This window comes from Typha angustifolia, chromosome 10 (assembly GCF_048772165.1).
Source record: "Typha angustifolia cultivar Huaian chromosome 10, ASM4877216v1, whole genome shotgun sequence".
Classification (NCBI taxonomy): Eukaryota; Viridiplantae; Streptophyta; class Magnoliopsida; order Poales; family Typhaceae; genus Typha; species Typha angustifolia.
Window position 1 is genome coordinate 114,389 of NC_133248.1, and position 24,271 is coordinate 138,659.

General features: G+C 36.7%; 3 protein-coding genes across 5 annotated transcripts in view; 2 read left to right on the forward strand and 1 right to left on the reverse strand.

Moving 5' to 3' along the window:
* Window positions 1-1,741: 1,741 nt before the first annotated feature.
* Window positions 1,742-13,627, forward strand: LOC140768785 (phosphatidylinositol 3-kinase, root isoform). Its single transcript, XM_073109195.1, has 19 exons — window positions 1,742-1,891; window positions 1,989-2,085; window positions 2,189-2,285; window positions 2,374-2,532; window positions 2,686-2,895; window positions 3,868-4,046; window positions 5,089-5,236; window positions 5,921-6,016; window positions 6,690-6,825; window positions 8,080-8,201; window positions 8,897-9,088; window positions 9,245-9,415; window positions 9,510-9,647; window positions 10,805-10,959; window positions 11,699-11,842; window positions 12,164-12,311; window positions 12,402-12,592; window positions 12,678-12,753; window positions 13,348-13,627. The coding sequence occupies exons 1-17, from the start codon at window positions 1,783-1,785 to the stop codon at window positions 12,537-12,539; spliced, it is 2,439 nt and encodes an 812-aa protein (XP_072965296.1). The 5' UTR covers window positions 1,742-1,782; the 3' UTR covers window positions 12,540-12,592; window positions 12,678-12,753; window positions 13,348-13,627.
* A 778-nt stretch (window positions 13,628-14,405) lies between these two features.
* Window positions 14,406-15,604, reverse strand: LOC140768832 (dof zinc finger protein DOF2.4-like). Its single transcript, XM_073109259.1, has 2 exons — window positions 15,407-15,604; window positions 14,406-15,244 (listed from the first exon to the last, which is right to left on the reverse strand). The coding sequence occupies exons 1-2, from the start codon at window positions 15,464-15,466 to the stop codon at window positions 14,582-14,584; spliced, it is 723 nt and encodes a 240-aa protein (XP_072965360.1). The 5' UTR covers window positions 15,467-15,604; the 3' UTR covers window positions 14,406-14,581.
* A 2,492-nt stretch (window positions 15,605-18,096) lies between these two features.
* Window positions 18,097-24,271, forward strand: part of LOC140769008 (serine/threonine-protein kinase ATM) — a 61,670-nt gene continuing 55,495 nt past the window's right edge. For all 3 annotated transcript variants that reach the window (XR_012105830.1, XM_073109512.1, XM_073109513.1), the window contains exons 1-12: window positions 18,097-18,386; window positions 18,476-18,584; window positions 19,621-19,764; window positions 20,539-20,700; window positions 20,789-20,984; window positions 21,135-21,291; window positions 21,379-21,518; window positions 21,598-21,685; window positions 21,778-21,881; window positions 21,992-22,090; window positions 22,953-23,009; window positions 23,243-23,321. Coding sequence is in view for 2 of the 3 variants with exons in the window: in XM_073109512.1 (XP_072965613.1) it covers window positions 18,318-18,386; window positions 18,476-18,584; window positions 19,621-19,764; window positions 20,539-20,700; window positions 20,789-20,984; window positions 21,135-21,291; window positions 21,379-21,518; window positions 21,598-21,685; window positions 21,778-21,881; window positions 21,992-22,090; window positions 22,953-23,009; window positions 23,243-23,321 (1,404 nt within the window). In the remaining variant the exon portion in view is untranslated. The remainder of the gene's footprint in view (window positions 18,387-18,475; window positions 18,585-19,620; window positions 19,765-20,538; window positions 20,701-20,788; window positions 20,985-21,134; window positions 21,292-21,378; window positions 21,519-21,597; window positions 21,686-21,777; window positions 21,882-21,991; window positions 22,091-22,952; window positions 23,010-23,242; window positions 23,322-24,271) is intronic.

The window sequence follows — 24,271 nt, forward strand, 5'->3', positions numbered from 1 at the left end:
ATTAACAATGATCTCATGGCTTAATTGAACTGGCTAATATGGCCCCCATTCCTCACCTATCCACTCATCTAATTTGACTAGCTAATATTAACAAATTAAAGTATGAAAAGAACTTAGCAACCTTAATTATTCATATCACATGAATTGGCTTAGTTTTTAGGCCACCAATACTTATTAAAAGTTTGAAAAACTTACCTGCTTTAAAATAAATTTAAATATTTTTGGGTAAAAAAAAGTTGCTTCTTTAGATCATAACACTATAATTGATTTAAGATATAAACCTAATATTTATAAAAAAATTAAATTCATGAACTCCTTAATGAGTTGACTGGATCCAATTAAAAGAAATAATAATAATAATAATAATAATTATAATAATAATTATTATTATTTGTATGAGGAGAGGAGACCAAAATGAGCGGTTTCAAAGCGCTACAATTTCCCAGCAATCATATCGTATCGCATTAATTAATGCTTATGAATTAAATTGATCCGATTTGAACATTAAACTAATTACAGATGGGTGTCATTACAGTGGTTAATGAGGTTTTATATAATGTGGTCCGAAAGCCGGGGAAGTGACACGACGTGACAGTAAATCGCACTACGTGGCGCGCCCCCAGCCGTTCAAACCAGCGGCCCCATTAGATTTTGCCGCGCGGAGTCGTCAGAGATTTATGCGGACGTTGCATGGTGAGGTACAGTATAAATATTTATAGGAGATCTCGCATAATTCTCCTCGTGGAAGCAGAGATGTCCTGCAACTCTGACTGCAGTAATTCCCTGCATCCAGGGTACTTGACAGTCCTTAATCACTGCAATATAATTTTTCTACGTAAAATCTTTTCCTTTTTTCAATTTTTCTCAATAAATATGGGCCGAGCTAGATCGAGCTCTCGGACCTTTAACCGGGCTTAGGTCCGGCTTATGGGCTTATTATCATCACATAAACATTATTATTATCATTATTACTATTTAAAAGTTTACGAGTAAAATTTGATTTTGAGAAAAAAGAGAGTATATTTTAGAGTGTCTTAGCCAAGTATACAAGTGACTGCTCCCTCTAACCTCAGCAACCTCAAAAGCTATGAACAGGGAGTACAAAACAGTTACTCTCTCTCTCTCTCTCTCCAATATAGGTTGGTTCTCTATGTACTAAGAGAAATAATTGAAGAGTAGAAGTAAGACAACAATACATGTGGGTTGCTACTTTGTACCAATAATTTATGAAGAAGGTTGAGGCCTTGAGGGAACCCAACATGCAAGCAACAAAGACAGCAAGTACTAGGAGCACTCCCTTTATAACAAGAGGGGTGTTTGTGTTTGTGTTTGTGTTTGTGTTTGTTGGCCCTCCTCATCTCCCCCTTTGCATCCAATGCTTGCCTATAAAGTGTAACTATCCTAGGTCACTTGCCAAGGGATCAGAGTTGATGCTAACTTAACTATAACATGGATTCACTTGTTATTTTTTAAATCTTATAATAAGTAAAGCTTAATCACTAACACGAGTAGTGCTAACCCTATTGTCTAATCTATATATATTCTACGCACGATCTTAAATTATTATAAAGAAAAGGAAAAAGAATTTTTAATTAACTGATGAATTATATTTAATATTTTATTCTGGTAAAGATATATCTTGGGCCCGTTTTATTATTTTAGTTTTTAATATTTTATGGGCTATATGAGTCGGCCCGGTTAACGAAGCGCTTTAAATGGAAGAGCACGGCCCACGTATTCCTCGATCTTCTCTCTCCCATTTCAACTGCTCTTTTCCCAGCCATGGGCAGCAACGAGTTCCGCTTCTTCTTCTCCTGCGATATCAACCTCCCCGTCACCTTCCGAATCGAGAAGCTCGATGGTGTTCTCCCCAAATCTCCGACCCCGGATGGTGAGATCCTCGGCTGCTTTCTTGATCCATCTCCCCTGATATAGGGTTTCCGTTTGTAGTTCGTGAGTTCCTAATCATGGTTGTTGTTGGCTCGTAGATCTCGATTTGTCGGCTAAGAATCGAGTTCCGGAGCTTTTCGTTGAGTGCAAACTGTACATCGATGGGGCGCCCTTTGGATTGTCCACGAAGACGAGGTTTTGTCTTTCATGATCCCAATTGGCGTGGGAAGCAGACCCTAGTCGCGTAATCCTGTTAATTTCTGTTGTTTTTTCTTTTCTTGTTGGTATGGAATTATAGGCTGGAATCTTCTGGACATCCGTATTGCTGGAATGAGCTTATAACGTTGAGTTCCAAGTACCGGGACCTAACTTCTCAAGCGCAGCTTGCTTTCACGGTAAAATTCTTGAATACTTAACACCTTTTGTTTTGTTCCCGATAAGGATACTTAGAATCTTGTTTCAAATTATTCAATCTTCTTGTAGGTGTGGGATGTATCATGTGGTAATGGTGATGGTTTAGTCGGCGGAGCAACTGTTTTCCTTTTCAATCGAAAAAAGCAACTTAAAACAGGGAGACAAAAACTTCGGCTTTGGCTGGGAAAAGAAGCCGATGGAACGATTCCTACTAGTACCCCTGGCAAGGTTATTGGGAAAAGTTGTTTGTACATTTTGGTTTATTTACTTTTCTGTAATTTTTGTGCGACTGATTTAAACTTGCTATCTGATGTTTGCCTAGGTGTAAAATTATATTGCAGCTGTAACCTTCAGTTATTTCTTTGGATGTTAATTTGCTAGGTTCCTAAGCATGAGAGGGGGGAGATAGAGCGTTTGGAAAGGCTTGTGAACAAGTATGAGAGAGGGCAGATACAACGTATTGATTGGCTTGACCGTCTCACTTTCAAGGCAGTGGAAAAAATTAAGGAGAAGGGAAGTAGCCGGAGTGAAAATTCATTCCTTACTCTGGTTGTCGACTTCTGTAGTTTTGACCACAGAGTTGTTTTTCAGGTTTGCATTAACTTTTTCACAAAATATCTTCATATTTCATCGTAGAAATTTCATTTATTTTGCAGTTCTTATTTTTTTAATGATTATTTACTCATGTCAGACAGTTGTAGTTTCCACTTTGCTAATAGCCTAATACTATTTGTTAAAGCTAAAAGTTCTATTGAAGTGATGCTTATAAGTAGTAGATATAGAAACTATTTTGTCGACATAGAAAAGATCTTAGTTATACATTCTTAGATTACTTCCCTAGTATTTTCTTCATGCAGCAGTATTCATGACTCATGAGGACATTAATACATGCAATATCTGCTTAGTGAGTGGACTGTGATAAAATTCAGCCCTATCTCTCTCATTATTTTGTATCGGATTTGAATATTAATTTTCATTTCATTCCCGAGAAACTTTACTTCGTCATTTATTTCTGACAGAAATGAAAAACCTTGTTTTGGTGTACAACTTATGAACGTCGAGGACAAAGGAGCTTATCAGTAGGCTATAAATTTCTTTGACACTATTTTTGTATTAATTTTCAGCATAACTCATTATCCTGCATCAATTATCAATTTTGTTGTTGGTTGCAGTCGTCATTTTTTATTGCTCCAGTTGAATTGATATATTTAAGCTTCTGCTGGTTCCATCTTGATCCATGTTTCATCTGAATATGGCAATTTTATAGTATTGAGTTTTAGTGTTTAGAAATTACTCAATCAGAATGATCCATCAATGTGACTCTGAGTAGTAACTTTTATATTGTGAGGCTATGGTTTTCAATTTCCATTAAAATTGGCTAGTTTGACTTTCATTAGGTTGTGACATCTGACTTATTTCATGTGGTACTTTATCTATGAAGACGAAGTTCTTTTCTGTCTCCTAATCTTAAGCATCTAAGCTGCCAGCTCATATATTATATTTATCCATTAAATATATATTGCCAAGTTTGGAAACTAACGATCTCTATCTTTTGACTTGCAGGAGTCTGGAGCAAATTCTTTCGCACCAATTCCTGTATCATCGACGAATGAACTTGTTACTATATGGGATCCTGAAGTTGGAAGAATAAACCCATCAGAGCACAAGCAACTAAAGCTTGCTAGGAGCCTGACTCGTGGAATAATTGATAGAGATCTAAAACCAAGTTCCAATGAAAGGAGGTGAATTGAAATTGCACTTATTTTCTTTTATCATATTGAGTAGATGTTGTACACTTTCAGCTGTTCTTTTCATGTATTTATGATCCTATGTTGTTTTTGTTTATCTGTTTCCTTCTCTATCTTATTAATTTGTTTTCCTGTCAGTGATCAGTCTAAAAAATCTAGAGAATTTAGGCACTTTTTATTGTCATAAAATTAGTGGAGAAAGAGGAATTAACTAGCAAAAGTAATGTGAGAGATATTTTTTGTGTATACTTTCATATGCCTAATTGTGTTTAAATAGGTCAATTCATGAGTAGGAAGCTGATTAGCTGAGTATTTAGAGTATCCGGCTTAGACTTTTTTGCAACCAGAGCTTCATTGGTAGGTTCGGGAACTGAACCTTAATGGGAATGGTCTGACGAAGCAGTTGTGCAAACTTTTTTTGGAGGATTCCATCTTTAAAGAACTATAACTCAACCTTCAAATAACCAAGGTCCACCCTCCAGCACTTGATCACAGTCATTTGGTTCATTTGAATGTTCTATCATAATTTTCAAGTATCAGCACTGTGTCACCGTGTCAGTAAGAAGTATAGATAGTATCAGTTCATGTCGTTGGACCATTGAAATAAATGTACCCAAGCTAATATAAAATTTTCAATTTTCATATTGTTGTCAAGATACCCATTCTTCTCTTAGACTGATTTTACTGCAGGATAGATTTGCATTTAAATTTAACAATTTAATAATTACGGATAAACTATGAACATCTTTGGCAAAACAATTCAAAGTGAACATCTAGTGATGAATTGGGGCCACTTTATATCTCACATATCAAGTGTAAAAAATAAAAAGAAGTGTTTGTGTTACTAATTTTGCGGGGTTAAATTTGCAAAAAGCTTTTCTCCTTTTGTTCTTTAGGACCAACTGTTTTATATATAACTGGTTAACGTGGTCATACTCTAGGCTATTGTTTCCCCCGTTTTAGTCTGGATAACCCAAGTAATTCTATGTTCCCTCTAATTGGTATATGACATGTAGCTGTGGCTTATCTGTCATAGGTCAATACAAATAATTCTTAAGTACCCTCCAACACGCACTTTGAATGGTGATGAGAGACAACTACTATGGAAATTTCGTTTCTCTTTGATGTCCGAGAAGAAGGCCCTGACTAAGTTTTTGCGCTGTGTGGAATGGAGTGATGTTCAGGTCAGTGGCATTCTATTTTATGTCTTTTCAGGGATATAAACTCCTTTTAAATATGTACATTATCTTGTATTTCTCATGTTTCCGCTACTGGCAAACCTATGTTTAGTATATGTGCCACATGTTACTCCTATATGCACCGCATGTTACTCCTATATTGTAGTTTACTCTTTTTAGCATGCATGAACTTACAGTTTTGTTATTTTGTAAGAGTATTATAGCCTAAAACTAACTAGTATTCCCTTCAAACTTGTAAATGATCAAGAAAAGGAGTAGTGGAGAAGCACTAAAACATGCTATTTTTTTAACACTGAACTGCTAAATTTTTTCTTTGTACTCAAACGATTGTATGGAATGTGGTAACAAAAAATAAAGGGATGTATACTAAAGTGTAAACACATACTAATGCAGCATATTTCAAAGAGCCAATAGAGGGTTGTTCAATACAATGGACTTGAACAGCTCTCCAATTTCCTGAAGGAATGCTCCCTTGACCTAAAAGGAGAAAATGAGAGGGTAAAACGGACCTAAAATTGTGAGGATCATTTCTGCCCTGCAATATTCATATATTATGAATTTATGATATCATTCTTTACATGCTAGCATGATTTAGCAATACCAAAGCATTCTATGTAAGTTTGCATAGGTTTCACATTGTGCCAATAAGTTCATGATGGTTTTGTACAGGAAGCAAAACAAGCTGTTGATTTGATGGGGAGGTGGGAAACCATTGATGTGACTGACGCGTTGGAACTTCTTTCTCCTGTATTTGAGAGTGAAGATGTGAGTCTACTGGATATCTTCTAGTAGTTTCTTTATGTGTTGACTATTTTAGGGTTTTATGTACTTGGATCATATATACAATCATCTTAGTATGTCTGTGTGATCTTTTTTTTTTTTTTTTGGCCTAATCAACTATTGCACTCCTCCCATCATCATGCAAACCTTTTCATAACAAAATTTGCTTCATGATTCCTCAAAATTAGGAAATTGGGACAAAAGAACTTTTTTATGACTGGCTATCGTTTCTTAGGTTGAATTTTTGAAACTCAGTTAAGTTTGGTAGTATGTTAGAGCTATATGTTAATTCATACAAGCTTTTTATTGGCTTTTCATGTCAACCATAACTAGAAAACCCGAGCTTAAATTTTAATCTTCGGGGAGTAAGAATCCTCTTTAGTTTTTTTTTTTTTTTCATTTTACATTTAAGCAGCTTTCTTTTTAGTCAATTCAGGGTTTTGTACTTTTCTGTAATGTAGGCATGATAATATTTCGGGATGAATGTCCTTTTGTTTACACCCATCAAGGTCACATCTTTTAATAGACAGTCAAGAGCACTAATATTTCATATTTGGATATGTAACCTTGCAGCATCTCGATTTGCACATCTCCTGGAAAATCACATATTTTATCTCTACATTTTCTTTTCCATTTTTCACATGTATTTTCTGCACAGGTTCGCGCATATGCAGTAACTGTACTTGAAAGGGCTGATGATGAAGAGTTGCAATGTTATTTACTCCAGCTGGTGCAAGCTCTTCGGTTTGAGAGAACTGATAAATCTCGCTTATCACTATTTCTTGTGCAACGCTGTATGTTTCTTTACTAGTGGTATCTTTAAATACATGTCTAATTTGATATTTTCTTGCATCATTCATATACTTGTTTGACTGTTTAATACATAGTGGTAAATGCTCGCTCCAGATTTTCCCATGTCAAAATACATAATTATGGTTTTATATTCTAAAGTTTAAAGTAATGAGTGCCCTTACAAGGTGCCAAGGACAGTATCATAACTAAATCAAATGCTTAGTGTACACGTAACAGCAATGGTGATAATTCAAGCCTCTTATGGTTGTTACTAATTGATAATAGGGTTTTACTCTGCATCTTATCTGGATTTACATTTCCATCTGTTGATGTATAAACTATAAAGTCTATGTATCATTTGTCAGTACATTAATGAAGGCCTCTTTTGGGGTACCTTTTCTTTATAATCTTATCCCATGCCTGAAGATTCCTTCCTATGACTTTCATTTTATGTTTATTTGGCATGCCAAGGATCTTCAATCTCACAATCTCCACATAAATTCGATTCAGCACATTATCCATGCACCAAAAAAAGTGTTCTTGAAATACTCAATTAAATAATTTATTATGATCCAAAAAAGAATTGCTTACATATCATTAAGAATTTAATGGTTCGTCTTGGAAACCTTAATATGAATATGCAATTACATTGCATCAGTGCTCAAATATTATGCAGAACTTCAACTAAACCTAGTAGAAGGGTATACAAGCAATTGAACATGTTAGTCCTATCAAAATAGGGCCATAACACTCCAACATAACAAGAGAGAATGAAGTAGTTATATAGCCATCTAATACTTACCTATTGCGAGCACTAACGTTGCGACAGGAACTGGATGGCTGTCCTTTGAGCAAACAAAATCACCAGCAATTTAGCTGAAGAATCAGAATTTTGACGCATGGCTACAAAAGAACCCAAGCAACAGACTAGTGAGAGAGAAAAGGCAGCACAACCCCCTATGAGTTGGTTTTTTGTTTGTTTTTGGTAGATGATTCAGTTCCGTATATCAGGAGATATAGTTTTATGTCAGAAAAGATGAAGCTGTCAGTCTCCTTTAGCTTCTATTTTCCTTATCTTGGATGATTATCCATCAGTTGCTTGAATTCAGTACATGTGAATATGTGATGCCTAACTACTTTAAAGACTATATTGGAGCTGGATATTCACTTCCTTTTTTTCCTTTTAGATACACCTATCTTCAATGATTTATGAAGATATTGCAATAACAGTTTGCACCGCTTTCATAAATTTGCAGCATTATCAAATATTGAGATAGCTAGCTTCCTTCGCTGGTATGTGTCAGTGGAGCTTCATGATCCTGCATATGCTAGGCGGTTCTATTGTACCTATGATATGCTAGAAGATGGCATGATGAAAGTATGGTACTCCTACTTCCTATCATCATGAATTTGACTCTCTTATTTCGATTGCTATTTGTGATTTAATTGTTTGAACTACCACATTGACTGTGATTAAATGCAATTGCGACATGTAAAGGCCTTGTGAGCTGTGATGATAAAATATAGGTCTTGTTGGTAGACTGCCCTAGTATTTCCCTTTATTTCTGTGCTAGGGGTTACCTAATTGCAAACTTTTAATCTTAACAGGATGGTTTAGTATAATTAAAGAAAGCAGTAAATTCATTTTCAAAATAAACGTGAATTTGGAATGAATCAGATGTCTAATCAAATCTTCCTTGCTTAAAATTAGGAAAAATTTATACCAAGATATTCCAGCGCAATAATGTATGTAACATTGTCCGAGCCCTAGAGACTAGTAAAGTGCAACAAGTGGGCAAAATAGAATAGGATCTGATTTGTTGTTCATGCATTCAAGATTGTATCACACCTGTTCATCTTCTTTCTTATGTAATAACTGAGCGGGCATCCGTTCTATGATCAAAATGGGGATTTCAAGTAGCATAAATTTCACTCTTTTAACCCTGCTCAATAAAGAATTTGGGGGGATTCTTGCACAAGTTGGTTCACTGCTTAGTTGAACCTTAAAATTTGTAAGCGCACTGTTTTAGTGTAATATCTGGAATTTTATTGGCATTGCTGTTCTTTTTACAGTTGGAGGCTGGCACAAGTGGAGAAGATGGGTTTAAGTTGTGGCAGAGTTTGGTGCGTCAGACAGAACTGACAGCTCAGTTGTGTAAAATCATGAGGGATGTAAGAAATGTACGTGGTGGAACACAAAAGAAAATTGAAAAATTAAGGCAACTTCTCTCTGGGCTTCTTAGTGAGCTTACCTATTTTGATGAGGTAAGTTTCACTCAGTGTTCATCTTTCATGATCAATGCTTAAGCTAGTTTTAGCTGGTGGCTGTCTTGAGTTCCCACCTAGCATTCCACCATCTGACGTATTTGGTTTTCTAATGTTCTCTCCATGTTGAATGGTTTTAATTAAATATTTTTTCAGCCAATTCGATCACCTTTAGTACCTGGTGTACTCATATCTGGAATCGTGCCTCAAGAATCATCTCTTTTTAAAAGTGCATTGCATCCTTTGCGTCTGACATTTCGTACTGCAAATGGTGGTACTTGCAAAGTTATCTTTAAGAAAGGAGATGACCTCCGCCAAGATCAATTGGTATGTGCCTGAGAAATATTTTTATTAGCAATGGTGGCATGATAGGTACTTGGTTTGTTCTATTTGGATTTAGTTCCTCTGTTTTTGTCTGTAGGTTATTCAGATGCTCTCTCTCATGGATCGCTTGCTTAAATTGGAGAACCTTGACTTACATTTAACTCCATATAGAGTTCTTGCTACTGGGCAAGATGAAGGGATGTTAGAATTTATTCCCTCCAGCTCACTGGCGCAGGTGATTTAAATTTCTGATGATAGTTCGACTATCTATTGCATCTTGCCAGTTAAATGGGCATTGGAATACTATGATTAATCTTTTTATAATTAATAAAAATAATATGTGGATTGATTATATTTCTTCCAATCAACACTGTTGCATGTTTTGGTAGGCAGAGTTCAAAATTTTCAATTGTAATGTTAGGGAGAATGGCCGAACTTGATTTCCACTAAGGTAACCATCGAAAGATCTGCCTAAAGTAGTTATCTCATCAATGCCCTTAGTCAACTCTCAAACATGTGACTCGAGTCAGAAACTTCAACACATAAAATGATCACATGCATCAATGAGGCAACCCAAGTCATCAGTAATCTAATTGGCACCTAGAGACACCTGAGGTTAGAGGCACCTAGAATTTGACCTCTTATTACTCTTCTATGTTTTTGTAATAATATTCTTAGCTTTTTGTAGTGTGCTTCAAACTTCAAATTGCCATCTAGAAATAGCCTGTAGCTCATCCACCTTGCACCTGCACTCTGTGACGGTGTTTCCTTCTTCCATCAGATTGTGGAATAGTAATTCCTTATCTATTCTGTTCCTTCCTATAATCTAACACCCTATGGTAATATAATATGGGTAGCTACTGAGATGACAGATGATATTGGTCATCGTGGGTACTGATTAATTATACGATCGAAGATCACCCTCACCTGAATCATTCAATATATCAAGTTTTAGTGACTCTTTTGCAGTCACTAATTAGGATTTTTTTCCACATATTAGAATCAAGAAAGAGCTATTATGATTGTGTTTCTGGAATAGTTTGGAAAAATACAGATATAAAATGATTGTTATATTATTCTTGCAAAATGTTTGGACTGTAAAATGCATGAATGATGCTATTGTTATATTTTTCTTGCTAAATGTTTGGAGTTTGGACTGTAAAATGCATGAATGATGCTTGATATATATTATGAAGTACTTATTTTGTGAATCTGCTTTAAATTTTTTATGAAGGATACTATATGTTGCTGCTGTTTGTTCTTTGTAGTAAGGAGTGAGCCTGCTTCTATTAGTGGGATGTTATCTATATTAATATATTCATGCTTCTATCTTCATGTTCCCACAAAACTGATATCAAGTTCAAGTTCTTTTCCTGAAAATTCGCTTGGCAGATTCTATCGGAACACCGCAGTATTACAAATTATCTGCAGAAGTTTCACCCGGATGAGGATGGCCCTTTTGGAATAACAGCTCAATGCCTTGAAACATTTATAAAGAGCTGTGCTGGCTACTCTGTTATTACGTACATTCTGGGAATTGGCGATAGGTAGGCTGCTTTCCGTTCTCTGCACGTTTACCTTTACTATAACATTCAATTGCCATGCATTTGTTTATGAGGTAACCACTAAAAACGATATTATTCATCTGCCCATATTTGTAATCACAAAAAAGAAATTGCAGTTTTTTCGACTGATAACTAAAGTAATTTGATCATTTCTCTCATGTCATTTTGACTACAAGGAACTTCAACTTGCAATAATAGTGCAAGAACATTACCAAACAAATGGGTACATATATTGTCAGCAACAAATTATTAGCCCTGCCCATTTTATGTTCTCAATTTACTTTTCTTTAAATTTGGGATTTCTCATTATTTTTTGTGCACATCATCTATTTTTAAGCTGGTCTTCTCCCATGTGTAATCCCTACCTTCCATTCTGTTAAACTTGCATCTGGTCACTTGATAATATTTAAGTTTGAGATCTCATTTGCTAAGCTAGTCTACCAGGCTATCTCAATTTTTACTATGCTAATTCGCTTCTTAGTATGTTCATTGACTTTCTTTATTCATTTCTTAACTGGTGGAACATCAGATGAACTTCCATTATGTTATTCATAAGCATTGATTTTCCTGGAAATTTGATTTTTTATTTGCACCAAGAAAGTAATATAATAGAGTTTCTGGATTATAGTAAGTTCTTTTTTGAATTTCTGCTTTGTAACATCAGTTACATGTTGGTTAGTTTCAAAAGATACAGAAGCAAACTGATACTTGTGCGTTGCAGGCATCTTGATAACCTTCTTCTTAGAGATGATGGACGCCTCTTCCATGTGGATTTTGCCTTTATTTTGGGTCGTGATCCTAAGCCATTTCCACCACCTATGAAACTTTGCAAAGAAATGGTTGAGGCCATGGGTGGAGCAGAAAGGTAACACATTTTGGTCAAGTGTCCTACATGTAAATTGTGCATCTCTTTCTCGCACAGATATGCCTGTGAATAATATCATAATATACAGTTTACGAATAAAATAGAGAAATATCACGATACGGCAGGGAGATATTGATTTTCTGTTTTGTAATTGAAAAATGCACCAGGGAACTGGAAATGCATTGTTCCCTTAGCTTTTTTTTCTTTTTTTCTTGAAAGAAAGTCCATAGGCTGTTCCCTTATGTAATATGATTCACTCCTGTTCATCTGTACCAGATGCCAATCTTTGAATGATAATCTGTTTTTTTGCTTGGGCTGCAGCCAATATTATACCAGATTCAAATCATACTGTTGTGAAGCATACAACATTCTACGAAAATCCAGCAATCTTATCTTGAATCTGTTTTATTTAATGGCCGGTTCAAACATTCCTGACATAGCTTCTGACCCTGAAAAAGGCATTCTCAAGGTAATTTTTTTTTCTTATTCAGTTTTGAAATTTCAGAATATATCTGATATGTCCATGTAATAATCAGGAAATATCTGTCTCTTTTTTTAGCTTCAGGAGAAATTCCGGCTAGATTTGGACGATGAGGCGGCAATACATTTTTTCCAGGATCTCATTAATGACAGTGTCAGCGCATTGTTCCCTCAGATGGTTGAAACCATTCATCGATGGGCTCAATATTGGCGTTGATTACAGTTTTTTTGTTGTTGGTTAGACTACTAATTTAGAGGCATAGATAGATAGTAAGTTCAATCAATTTTTCCTACTTGAGATATTCCCTCACTGCAAACTCATCATTTTTTAACTTTATTTTGGTCTTAATAACAGCTGATCTCCTAGTTGACTGCCAGATGTTTTGTCCATCGGTTCTGTTAATTATCACCAACACGGAAAATCTGGCCAGGTAAGTTGAACCATGTTTCCAGCTTATAGTTGATGGTATAACTATAAATCACTGAGCAAATATATTGTCTTGCTGGAAGCATTATTCAGTCATTTATTACATGGCATTTAGAATATTGTCAATTGATTAGATTTATTGGATATAACCATTAACCATTTCAGTGCTTGAAGTCTGAAAAAAGAATCTGGTATTGCAGATTGATCACCGGAGACATCTACATAGTAATAGGATTATTATCATGCTCTCAGCATATGCATTTTATGACTACAAGTATTTAACTAATATTGGCTATACTAACTTAGAAGCATATGAAAGGAATAATTTATTTTTCACTCTAGGAGAATCTCGACTATGCACTGATTTTTCAACAATAGAAGTGTACAAGGGCCCTCAATTTCTTGTGAATGAAATATAGACAGTCTGAGCTCTCAAAGACTTCCCGGTTGTTTTTCTTGCTGCATATATTCTTTATGTGTGTCGTGACTTTAACAGAAGTAGCCAGCTTTTATGTCTATCAAGACTTTCTTTTTTTAGAACATAATTATTGCTTAAAGGTAGTTCTGACATTGTAAGAATTTTCAACTCTTTTGTCAGATCTAAAGTTTGCTGGAGCTGTAAGGCACCTTAATACTGTGACATCTTCTTCTTTTTTTCCTATACTCAAAATTGTAATTAATGTCTAAAAGATGTATACAACATTCTTATTGATATATAGCTAGGAAGAAAGTGGTGTGATAATTATATCATTGTAAACGTCCTATTATTCGTTATAATGTATATATTTCACTGTTCTTTCTCGAACAAAGGAGAGATTATCAGCTTGTTTGGTTGAGCTACTATTAGATGAATACAGTCGTCAGTTTGGAACTCCAAATTATTTTGTTTCTATATATTACCATCTTATCAGTCTGGAGCATGCATGTAAAAGTTTCAAAATTCAAAAAGCATAATAACCTTGAAGTTCTCACTGAGATAGGGACGTTGTGAAAGAGTAGCCTATTATTCTTCTTGTGTGAATCTTTATAATGGGCCCCTCTAGGTGTTTCTTGCCATTTTTTCTTGTCCTTCCTGCTATCTAATCAAGGATCAAATGCATCTAACCCTCTCGAGTGCTTCAGTCTTACCTTAATTTGCATCATAAGTATGGCAAAAATAAGAGACGTCAATTTACTGTCCTTTTCCAGTTGTCTGCTCAGTCAACTACAAATCTCGCATGGAGATCTGCCCATGTTTTTCTTAGCTATCAGCCTCGCTTGGTCAAGTGTCTTATCACGGAAGAATGTCTATTAGTTTTTGACACGAAACAAGTTGCTAGATCTGCTTCTGATTTTATTGTCTGTGACGAGGATAGGATGATCTTATGGTTGAACTGTGCTTCTTTATTGCCTTAATTCACTCCCTAACACGTGTTTGATTGCAAGATGAAGCATTATGGTATAGGTATCCATTCTTCCTCCCCGTTTGAGTTTTAACCTCTCCATGCCTCTTGCGATGAACATGATCAATAAATCCAACGCCAGGTACTTGTATGTGAATTAATGAGTACATAATGAACTAATTAGCTTGTGCAGAGATAACATCATCTTTGGCTCTCAGGAATCTCAGATGTACAAGGAGATGTTTGCTTGCAAAATATTAAACACACGGATGACTTCGATCAACAAAAGGTCATACATATGCTCAGTACTTACTAAAAATTATACCTCACAATAAAAAAAGACTCTCTGCTTCTTTGGTTGATATCACTTGGAGCAAAAACACATGCATTCAAAAGAAACCAAAGAGGTGGGGGAAAAAACTTTCCACTAGTAAGTAGTACTAGTCCATTTTAGTAGGAATTAGTGCCATAAGCTCCATGCCCATCTATCATCCCAGCCCACAAACCGAGGCCATTCGAGTAACCGGTTGATTCTTGGCATTCTAGTGGGGAGAATGAGATCCTCTCTCCTGACTTCACCTCCACCGCATTGGCGAACAACAGCGCGCTGTTATTGCTGTCGGCTGGGAAGCCGTGACATGTATCACCTATGCCCATGTAGTCTTCTAACATTGCACTAGATTTATTAGGATCCATGACACTCTCATCCATCATCAAATTGTACTTGTAATATTCCATGAAATTGATATTAAGAGGAGTGGCTTCGGATGGCGTGAACTGCGGCAGTTGCACCTCAGAGAAGGAGAGGCGGAGATCGGTGACGTCGTCTACCGCCGGCTTCTTCGACACGGGGCGCTTGTTCCTGCGGCAGCCGCCGCCGACGGGGACGTTGCGGAGGGAGCCGCCTTTGGTCCAATACCTCCTGCAGGTCTTGCAGAAGTATCTCGGCTGGGAGAGGCTGTAGTTGTTGTAGTAACAGAACTTGGTGTTGGTTGACTCGCATCTCGGGCACTTCAAGGCCTGCTCGTGTGGCGGCCGCAGCCTTCTCTCGAAGACAGGCGGCGGCGCTAAGCACGACATTGGATCAGCTGCAGTCTCCTCGGGATTGAGGCCCTACGTCGACGGAATTGAGGAAAAAGAAAGATAATATGATCATTAATGGAAGGGAAGATGCTCATTATGATGCACACAAGCTTCAGATGTGTGTTCATGTTATCGATTATATCAGATTGATGATTTTTATAGATGGCCATGGAGATCTCTAGTAGGCTTTACCTTTAGCCAGCGATCGGTGGAGTCCATGCAGGTACCCATTGAAGGAGTAGGAGTAGCCATTTGTGAAAGGAAACAAGAAAACCTAGATATATTACTTGAACTGAGGCAGATCTATATCTTTACTCGATCCACTCATGTGAAGGGAATGATTAATTAGTTTGAGAGGTAGAGCAAGACGAAGAAGCCAGTTTCGGAATGGCTTGGAGGGTAGTGAGATATATATATATATATATATTTTTATATACATAATGGGGAGCATTTTGATTTGGTTGGTGAGTGTTATGACTTTATGACGATGCGAGTATGAAATCTATGGAGGAAAAGGTGGCGGACGTCAAATGAAGAATCATGCTCTCATTTGTAGCAAAGTGGGGCTCACCGTGCCGGATTTGCAAAGAAGACCCCAATGCCTTTCACATTTGAATTGATGATCTTCTGCACCTCCGAATTCATGAATTCGCTGCACCCCCAACTTGGGGGCATGTGATTGGCTGGCAAACCAACTCCATCTTCCTGTGAAATGAGGATTTTTGGGACAAATTAGTATATATATAATTTATTATTATTATTCATGAGTTTAATAGCTATATATGGGCTGGACAAAGGGTCTAATCCTCCCTAGATACAGAGACACTTAGACCATACTGAGCTTTTATTTGTTTAGTCTAGACTTTAAGTCATATACATTGCCGAACAATTACTCCAAATCAAAAACCGTAAAATCTGCTCCAAGCCGTTGCGTTATCGAGTTATTTCTTCAAACTAAATATACTATCGAGTCATCAACCGAATCGAATTAAGCCACGGAACCACCGAATCTATCTACAAGATATGGGAAATTATAAAATTTCCGGTTGATGCAGTGAAACGGGAGTAGGATCAAATTCTTGCAACTTGAGATGTAGAGTAGAGTATCTCAGTGCAGGTGGACCCCACCCAATTCCATTGCTTGTCTTTCTTGGAGTCCTTTCTTATTATTATTCCTTTCGCCTTCCACAAGTAAAGGATCGATTCCAACTGCGCAGAGAAGACCAAAATGCCGCCACCCTCACGTGACACGAATTTTTGCCGTTGAGCGCTTCAAGGGCACAAGTGGACGTTTGTCGCGTAGTGATTCGTCGTCCTCGTCCTCGTCCTCCTCTTACCGTGTTTGCTGTGTGAGGCCAAGGACAGCCTCATTTTCTTGACGACCATTGTCGGCAATATACGGTCCACGTGGCAGTGTGCGAGTTTTTTTACTTATTAATCTTAAAATACTAGTTTTAATATATCCTATACGGGTCCACGTAATTTGGCATAATATTATAACTAATAGTCTATGTTTATATATATATATATATCATATGTCGGGAAGATGAAAAAGAAACCGAAAGTAACGGTTATTACCGGAGCTTAATCGGAAATATAAAAATATAGTTTAAATTATCATAATTTTATAATTTATTTATCTTTTTATCATTAATAATACTGTTTAAAAAATATAGAAAATGATCTATAAGCCAGATTAAGCTTGCATATTCTCTAATAATAAATGTCCTCCAAATTTAAATTCAAAATTGTTTGTCTAACAAGCTTTTTTTTTTTCCGCTATGCATTTCAGCTATTTTGACCATATGACATATAATACCATCCTAACAATAAGAATTATTGCTTAGTTTTGCATTCTTCTGGGCCCGAAACATATCTAAGCTTTGTAAGAGGCCTCTCTTATTGGGCCTGGCCGTGTGAATCGATTTGGGCATTTCGGATGCTATATTCAAAAGGCCTGTTCGCTGACCACAATCTTATTATCACATTAGGGTTATATACTTATAGTTTCTTCTTTATGACTAATATACCCTCCTCATATTAGTCATATACAGCGACGGTCTTCTTTCTCGTATAGGGCTCTATCAATATAAACGAGTGGCTCGGGCTCGGCTAAAGCTCAATTCCAGCTTGGCTCAGTTAGAGATGAGCCGAGCTGCCAAAACTAGCTCGAAATTAATATCGAGCTGAGCCTGAGCTGGAGCCAACTCGCTCGGCTCAATAGGTTCAGTATAAAAGGGGTGAAAAAAACACCGATCGCCAAATCCATTTCCATATCCCTGCCACGGTGCGTTGGTGTCGTCTCGTCGTTCTTCACCAAGCCACCACCATTTGTGCTGCCTCAGTGTATCGGTGTCACCTCATCTTCCTTTGCCAAGCTACCACCACTGTGCCGCCTCGTGCCCTTGTCCTTCTTTGCTAAGTCACTGTTACAGTGCCTTCTCCTCCTCCTCCTTTGGTAATAGCAAGTCGTTGCAATGATGCCTCACCAAGCTACTGCGATGCTAGCCGATCTCTAGTGAATCGAGCTGGATCAGCACCTCCACCACACAGCTCTTTAGTATTTCCTCGGCATTGTCCCACGAGTCCCCATCTTCTTCTTCTTCTTTAGCTCAGCTTGGGCTCAATTTGGTTCGGCTTGAATGAGGTTTGACGATAGACTCATTTTAAGCTTAAGCTCGAGCTCAGCTCGAGTTGAGGTTAAGCCTAATTTTAAAGTCCGAAATTAATTTCGAACCGAGCTGGATTCACTCAAACTCGCTGTTACACGGCTGTTCTTGCATTTGACTTTGTAGGGAAACATAGTAATTACACCAGTAGATGGCCCCACCGCCTCTTGTAAATTGAAATCTTAGTCAGTCGTAGCACACGTTTGGGGAGCTCACACGCGCTCCGTTGGCTTTCTTCAAAGCCCCTCCAAAACCCCCCACTGGCCTCCTCCTCTTCCCTCCGTCTCCATTTCCTCCTCCTCCTTGAAGCCAGTAGCCATTCTTCTCCTCAGCCTCACAAACGCTAACCCTAAACTCCGATTCCAAACCCGAAACCTTCCATGCCGTGATTGTCACAGGCGGAGAGACGTCTGGGACTCGGCTGGGGTGGAATCATGGCGACCTCCCGAGACGTCCAAGAAGTCATCGCCAAGCTCTCTTCAGACAGAGCCAGAGTCCGAGAGGTGATCTCCTCTCCGAAGCCCTATCCTCGGGTGATCTCGTCCTTTCTATTTTAATCCGTTTGCCTTTTTGATCTCTTGATTCATCGCAGGAAGGGGTGAGACTCCTGAGTACGTGGCTGGAAGGCGAGAGATCGATCGGTTTCTGCAAGATTCTCGGTCGGAATACTGCCAAGATCAAGCCTGGAGAAATTCCAAGCGGTGAGATATTTCTTCGCTGACTATCTTTGAGTTTTTTTCCCGAAGTAAGGTACAGGCAAAAAATATTTTCCAAAGTACAGCACTGTTTATACTATTTTCTGAACGACTACAACTTTTGCTAGCTTGGTCACATGTCGGTATGTCACATGGAAAATCTGTCTGGCACCACAATTCTTAGGTGATTAATTGAAACCATTCCTTTCTGGCAAACGTTTTCTTGTATATAAAACCCTCTCCCGAAAGCAATTAATAAATCGCTCTCCCAGAAAGCTACTAATAAATTGCTATACAATAAGGCGATTTACTTGTTAATATACCTATACGCTACAAAACAGTTGTTTTCTATATAATACTCTTTTAGGGAAAGCGACATATAAGTTCCTTATATAAAATATTTGGAAACTGAAATTTGGAGGAGCTATCGTCATGTTTGATGATTTTAAGCCCACCTTCTTGTAAGAAATGGTTGGGCTATTCCAACTTATAGATTTTTGTCATATCTTCACACTGATATATTTCGTGACTAAAACAGATAATTCAGTGATTAGAATGGATAAGTCAGTGCAAAATTGCGACACTCGAAGTTTTTTCTTTATATTTTTGCCTATATCTTTTTCGTATGAGGTTTGATCAAACTCTGGTCAGAATCATTGTATTCGTTTTCCTTTCATCTTCACGACGACATATCATATGTTCAAAACAACTTTTGTTTACAATATTATGCCTTTTCAAAGGTTGATTTTTAAATATATTAGTATTTTGATAAGTAAATCATCTTTTCAGAGAGTGATTTATAAATCACTTTTGGGAGAGTGTTTTACATAGAAAATGATGGTTTGATAGATCCAGTACAACGATTTCCTATGACACTAAGTTGGTAAAAGTTGTAGTCTGGAAAATAGTTTGAACAATATTGTATTTTAAGAAATATTTTCCCCTTGTAGCAGTACTTTGTAAACAAAACTCGCTACTTTTATTCTTGGAGGACATCTTGACTTGGATGGGTTGTGATCTCATACTTGTTGTCTTCTTGCAGTTGAGACGTGGCCTTTCATTCTTAAGTTGCTTGCCAAATGCATAGAGATGGAGATATCTGCAAGCAAGAAACGGCAGCCGAAAATTATAATGGCAAAGACTCTTCGAGCAGCAGTGCAATCTGCAGAGGATCCGAAGCTCTCAGGTTAGTCATAAAATTGTTCCAAATTATGGTCTATATTATGGTCAAGTTTGGGTAAGGGCATATCTTGGCCGAGGAACTGAAAATAGTGACTGCCCAAGTAAGTAAACACGGATAAAATATACCAATTATGTTCATGACATAGTACTATGCCATGATTGCTGACTGTAGACTATGCTGTTCTATCTTGACTGGTAAACTCATATTGAAGAGGAGGGTTTACTTACCTGTGAACTCACTTTAAGTACAATTTCATGCCAAAAGAATAGTTTCCCTAAAAAAAATGGTACTACTGATTGATTTAGCAGCTGCCCTTCAAATGCCTAATCCATATGTTAGTACATAATGTAGTTTTCAGAGTTTATTGTGTGCCATGAGTACCGTACTACCATTTTTTTGGGTGAAACATCTGAGTCAGTTTATTATCTACCCAATGATTCATTTTCTTGTTAAAAAGCCTTCATCAAATGCTTCCTTTATTTTGGTTGCATATAGCCATTTCTGGTTATTAGGAAACAATGTAACATTTGCCAAATGAAATATCATTTTTTTGAATAATTTTGTTGTCATCGATCGAGTATCTTGTCACAAACTTGTATGGCCATGCTCATTCATGTGTAAGGGCCATGTTCAAGTATCTTGTCATAAAACTTGTTATTCTTCAAACTTCCAATCAGTACAGAAGTTTTAGATATGTTGAGAAGTAACATTAACTTTTATGTGCTTATGTGGTTTTTATTGGCATATTGTAATAGAAGAAACTTCCATATCTTGCAGGAAAATCTTTGCATCTGCTTTCTGTCGCTAAAATGCTCTTCAATCACATATGGGAAGTTATAAAAGATGTTTCTAGTTTCCAGTCAGAATATAGTAGCATTCTTCGGCATCTTGCAATGGTCAAAGAGTACCGCTATCAGATGAGGAAGATGATTTATTGTAGTGGGTGTTTCCTTGATATCAATTCTCCTGCTTTAGCTAGATAATGCCAGTCAATTCATACTAATTTGTTTTATGTTACTATAAGCAGGTCTAGTAGTTCTTTATTTAAAAAAGGTTGGAATAAGCATTGATATAAAAACCAATAGTCTGTCCAGCTCTAAAGAGGAGGTCTTCCGTTATATCTTGACACTTCATATTTTATTGGAGAATCCACCGGGTGATTTTCCTGATAATATCAGAGAGGATGTGGTCAAGGGATTTACTGAAATTTTTGCACAAGTTAGGTAAGTAATTTGGGCTAAATGTATTCTTTTGTCTTAATTTTACTTACGAAGAAGATTATATCATGTCAAATCCCTCTCCTATTTGTATTGGTACTTTCTGGCATCTGTGAGTGTTGCTGATTAAATTATATTTTAATCATGCAACAACAGGGATGAGGGTAAGGTTTCCCGCAAGCTTATGGATTGCATTAATACATACTTGTTGAAAGATGGTCCAAATCTTGGATCTGAAGCTATGGAAATCCACTCTGCAGTAAAGGATTTTATGTTTCGTTGTTGGCTAACTACTCATGATCGGGGATTGAAGGTCACTACTGTAGACAATCTCTTTTTGACTTGTCGCCTTTGTAATTTGTAGTGTATTTATTTTCTATATAAATGTTCTTTTTGGCAGTACTCGTTTATTGTTTATGCAAGAATTATGCTGAAGCTCAATATGGATAGGGCAGAAGGAAGCCAGCTTGTGGCTCAACTACTTGATGTAATCGTTAAGGAATTGGATCAGAGTATTAGTGCTGGATCTGGTTTTTTATGGTGATTCTCTTACTTTTTAGAACCACTGCTCTGAACTTTTCAAGCTCTTGGTTCACTTATTGAAAATCAAGCAACTCAGGGCCGAGATTTCTAGAGATGAGAAGGCTGGATCAGCAGGAAGAATTTATGAAGGTCTAATGGAGCTTGCAGCCACTGTATTTTATCAGGTTCTGAATTCTGAAACTTACTGTCCATAATTTGCACCTTGGACTATGGTATCAGTAGATCCGTTACTGATAGAAAGTGAACTAATATTCAGGCTTGCAAGAAGACATCCAAATCATCACACAAAGATAAACGGTTGAAGATGGAGAATGCATCTGTTCTAATCAAAGATGGTCTTATGAAAGGTTCTTGGTTCTGGTGAGAAACATTTACTGAACCAAAATATTATTTGTCATCTTTCAAATTCACCCTTTATGGTGTTAATTTATGGCCTTCGTATTGTTATTTGACTGTGTTATCTATGACAGGAATGGTGCTGTTTCTTTTCTAGTTCGTAACTATGGACATCGTATAGACAAGACTCTGTTGATTTATTGGTTTGAAGCCACTTGTGAAAGTTTAGAAAGGTATTTATTTTTCAGGGACTTTGATTGAATCTGATTGAATGCCTTTATATAGTCATCCATTGCATGTTTGCTACCATCAACTTGTAGAATTGTAAGTTCAAATCTGACTTGATAATCGATATTGTGATTAAATAACCTTGATCGGCATAGATGGTATATTTGATTACTTGAATGTTATTATAGTATTTTATCAGAATTATCAAGGTTTGTTTCATGTGATTTAGTAGTCCCTAAAGTGTGTTAGTTGTCTTGGGATATATATATTTGAATATAGGAAAATTTTCAAATCACACATTACATCCGTCTTTGAAAATTTTGTAACTTGATCTCTTTTTTTTATTCTCTATACTTCTCATTTAATACCTTGAGTTAAACAGTACTAGAAAAAAAATATTTCGTTATAATATATAAAATAATTTATAAATACCTAAATTACCTTTGTCTTCTTTATCTTCGTTTTCTCTTCCTAAAGAAGAAGAAGAAGAAGAAGAAGAAGAAGAAGGAGGAGGAGGAGGAGGAGGAGGAGGAGGAGGAGAGGGGAGGGGGAGGGAGGAAGATGATGAAAGGTGGTGATGGCAGCGGCAACAACAGTGGAGAAGGTAGGTGAGGAAGATGATGGAGGGATATAGAAAATGAGAGGGAATGATGGGAGTATTTTATTAACTTGGTTGACGTTTATTAGTCAAAATAACGTCAGAATGTTAAATGAGAATTATAGGAAAAAAAGAGAGGTCGAGTTACAAAATCTTTACAGACGGGGTGTGAATCAAACCCCATAGAAACTTATGAAATAAATTTAAGATTTAAAGTTGCCAGTGGACTCTAATTAGGTCTAATTTCTTCCTGTCCTTTCCTAATTCAGGATTTTAAATAATGCAAATGCTGCTCAATCTCAAGATGCGCTTTTGTGGCTCTTGCGGTATGTTAGACCTTTACTAAGTTTATTGTATTATATTGCCTAAATTATCATGGTAAACCATCAAGGCATCAATATAATGACCAGCCTTGTCCCCAAGTATTTGGTGATATAATCTTTGAGGTGCTAATTTATTTTATCTTAATGTGGTATTGATTTGTTTTTCTCTTCTGGGCATTTATTTCAATCATCATGGTACTAATTTGAAATAAAATTTCGTTAATTTCACTTTGAAGGGCACTGCACGAATTTTCTGCTGTGCTTCCTGTTTGCGTAAGGGATACTTCTCAATGCTTACCATTGACATTAAGTGAGGTACTCTTTCCACATCTGACACTTGTGTAGTTAATTTTGCTTTATGGCTATCTAAAACTACAGTGAGCATCCTTTTCTTGTAAAGCCTTCTATTAGAAATTGTCATCTTTCTCCTTTGTCTATGGGTCTTTCCATGTAGAGAATGATATTTGGTCCTTTGTTGCTTGAGCCCGAACCATGAGATATACCTCTTGTCTAGTTTCCTTTGGCTGGAAATTTGGCACCGGTTTTTAGAGGGCAGACTTTTAAGGGGAGCTGACATTATATAGACCTTCTCACCTTTTGCCTTGCTTGTGCCTACCACCAGCTTTTTGGAAAATATCTAAACTTTCTAGCCACCATAGACCTTTTTGTGGAACCCTAGTGTACATTTTCTATATATTTAATCATCAGCAACTCAGCATGTCATGGGGATTTAAGAAGATATTCCAATTCAGTAGAAACTTGCATTTTTGCAAAAAGCCAAACAATGGACATTTTAGATCTACATATCGTTGTCATTCTTTTGCTTTCATACGTAGTGCTGTGTGAAGCAGTTCAGAACTTTAGTAGAAGTACATGAATGATAGTTTGCTGCTGGGGAAATTTCAGATGATACAAGAACCTATTACTTGTTTCAGTATACTTTGTGTGACCCACTTGTTGGAATTTGTTACTTTTCCAAGTCTTCATGACATAAGTTTTAACTCACTAAAATCAAGGTTTGAAAAATTGGGATTGGGATCGGGATCGGCCTTCCGAAAAAATGATAAGTATCGGCCGTATCGGTTGCTTGGATTGGATCGGACTTTTTAATTACATAAAATTCTAAATATTTTTTAAGATGCAGAAAAACTTCTAAAAATATATAACAAAGTTTACCAAAAATAAGAAAATAAAAAAAAGAAAAACTATGGTGTAATAAAAATTGAAAAGAAGAAGAGATTAGAAAGAATGTGAGTGAAAGAAAA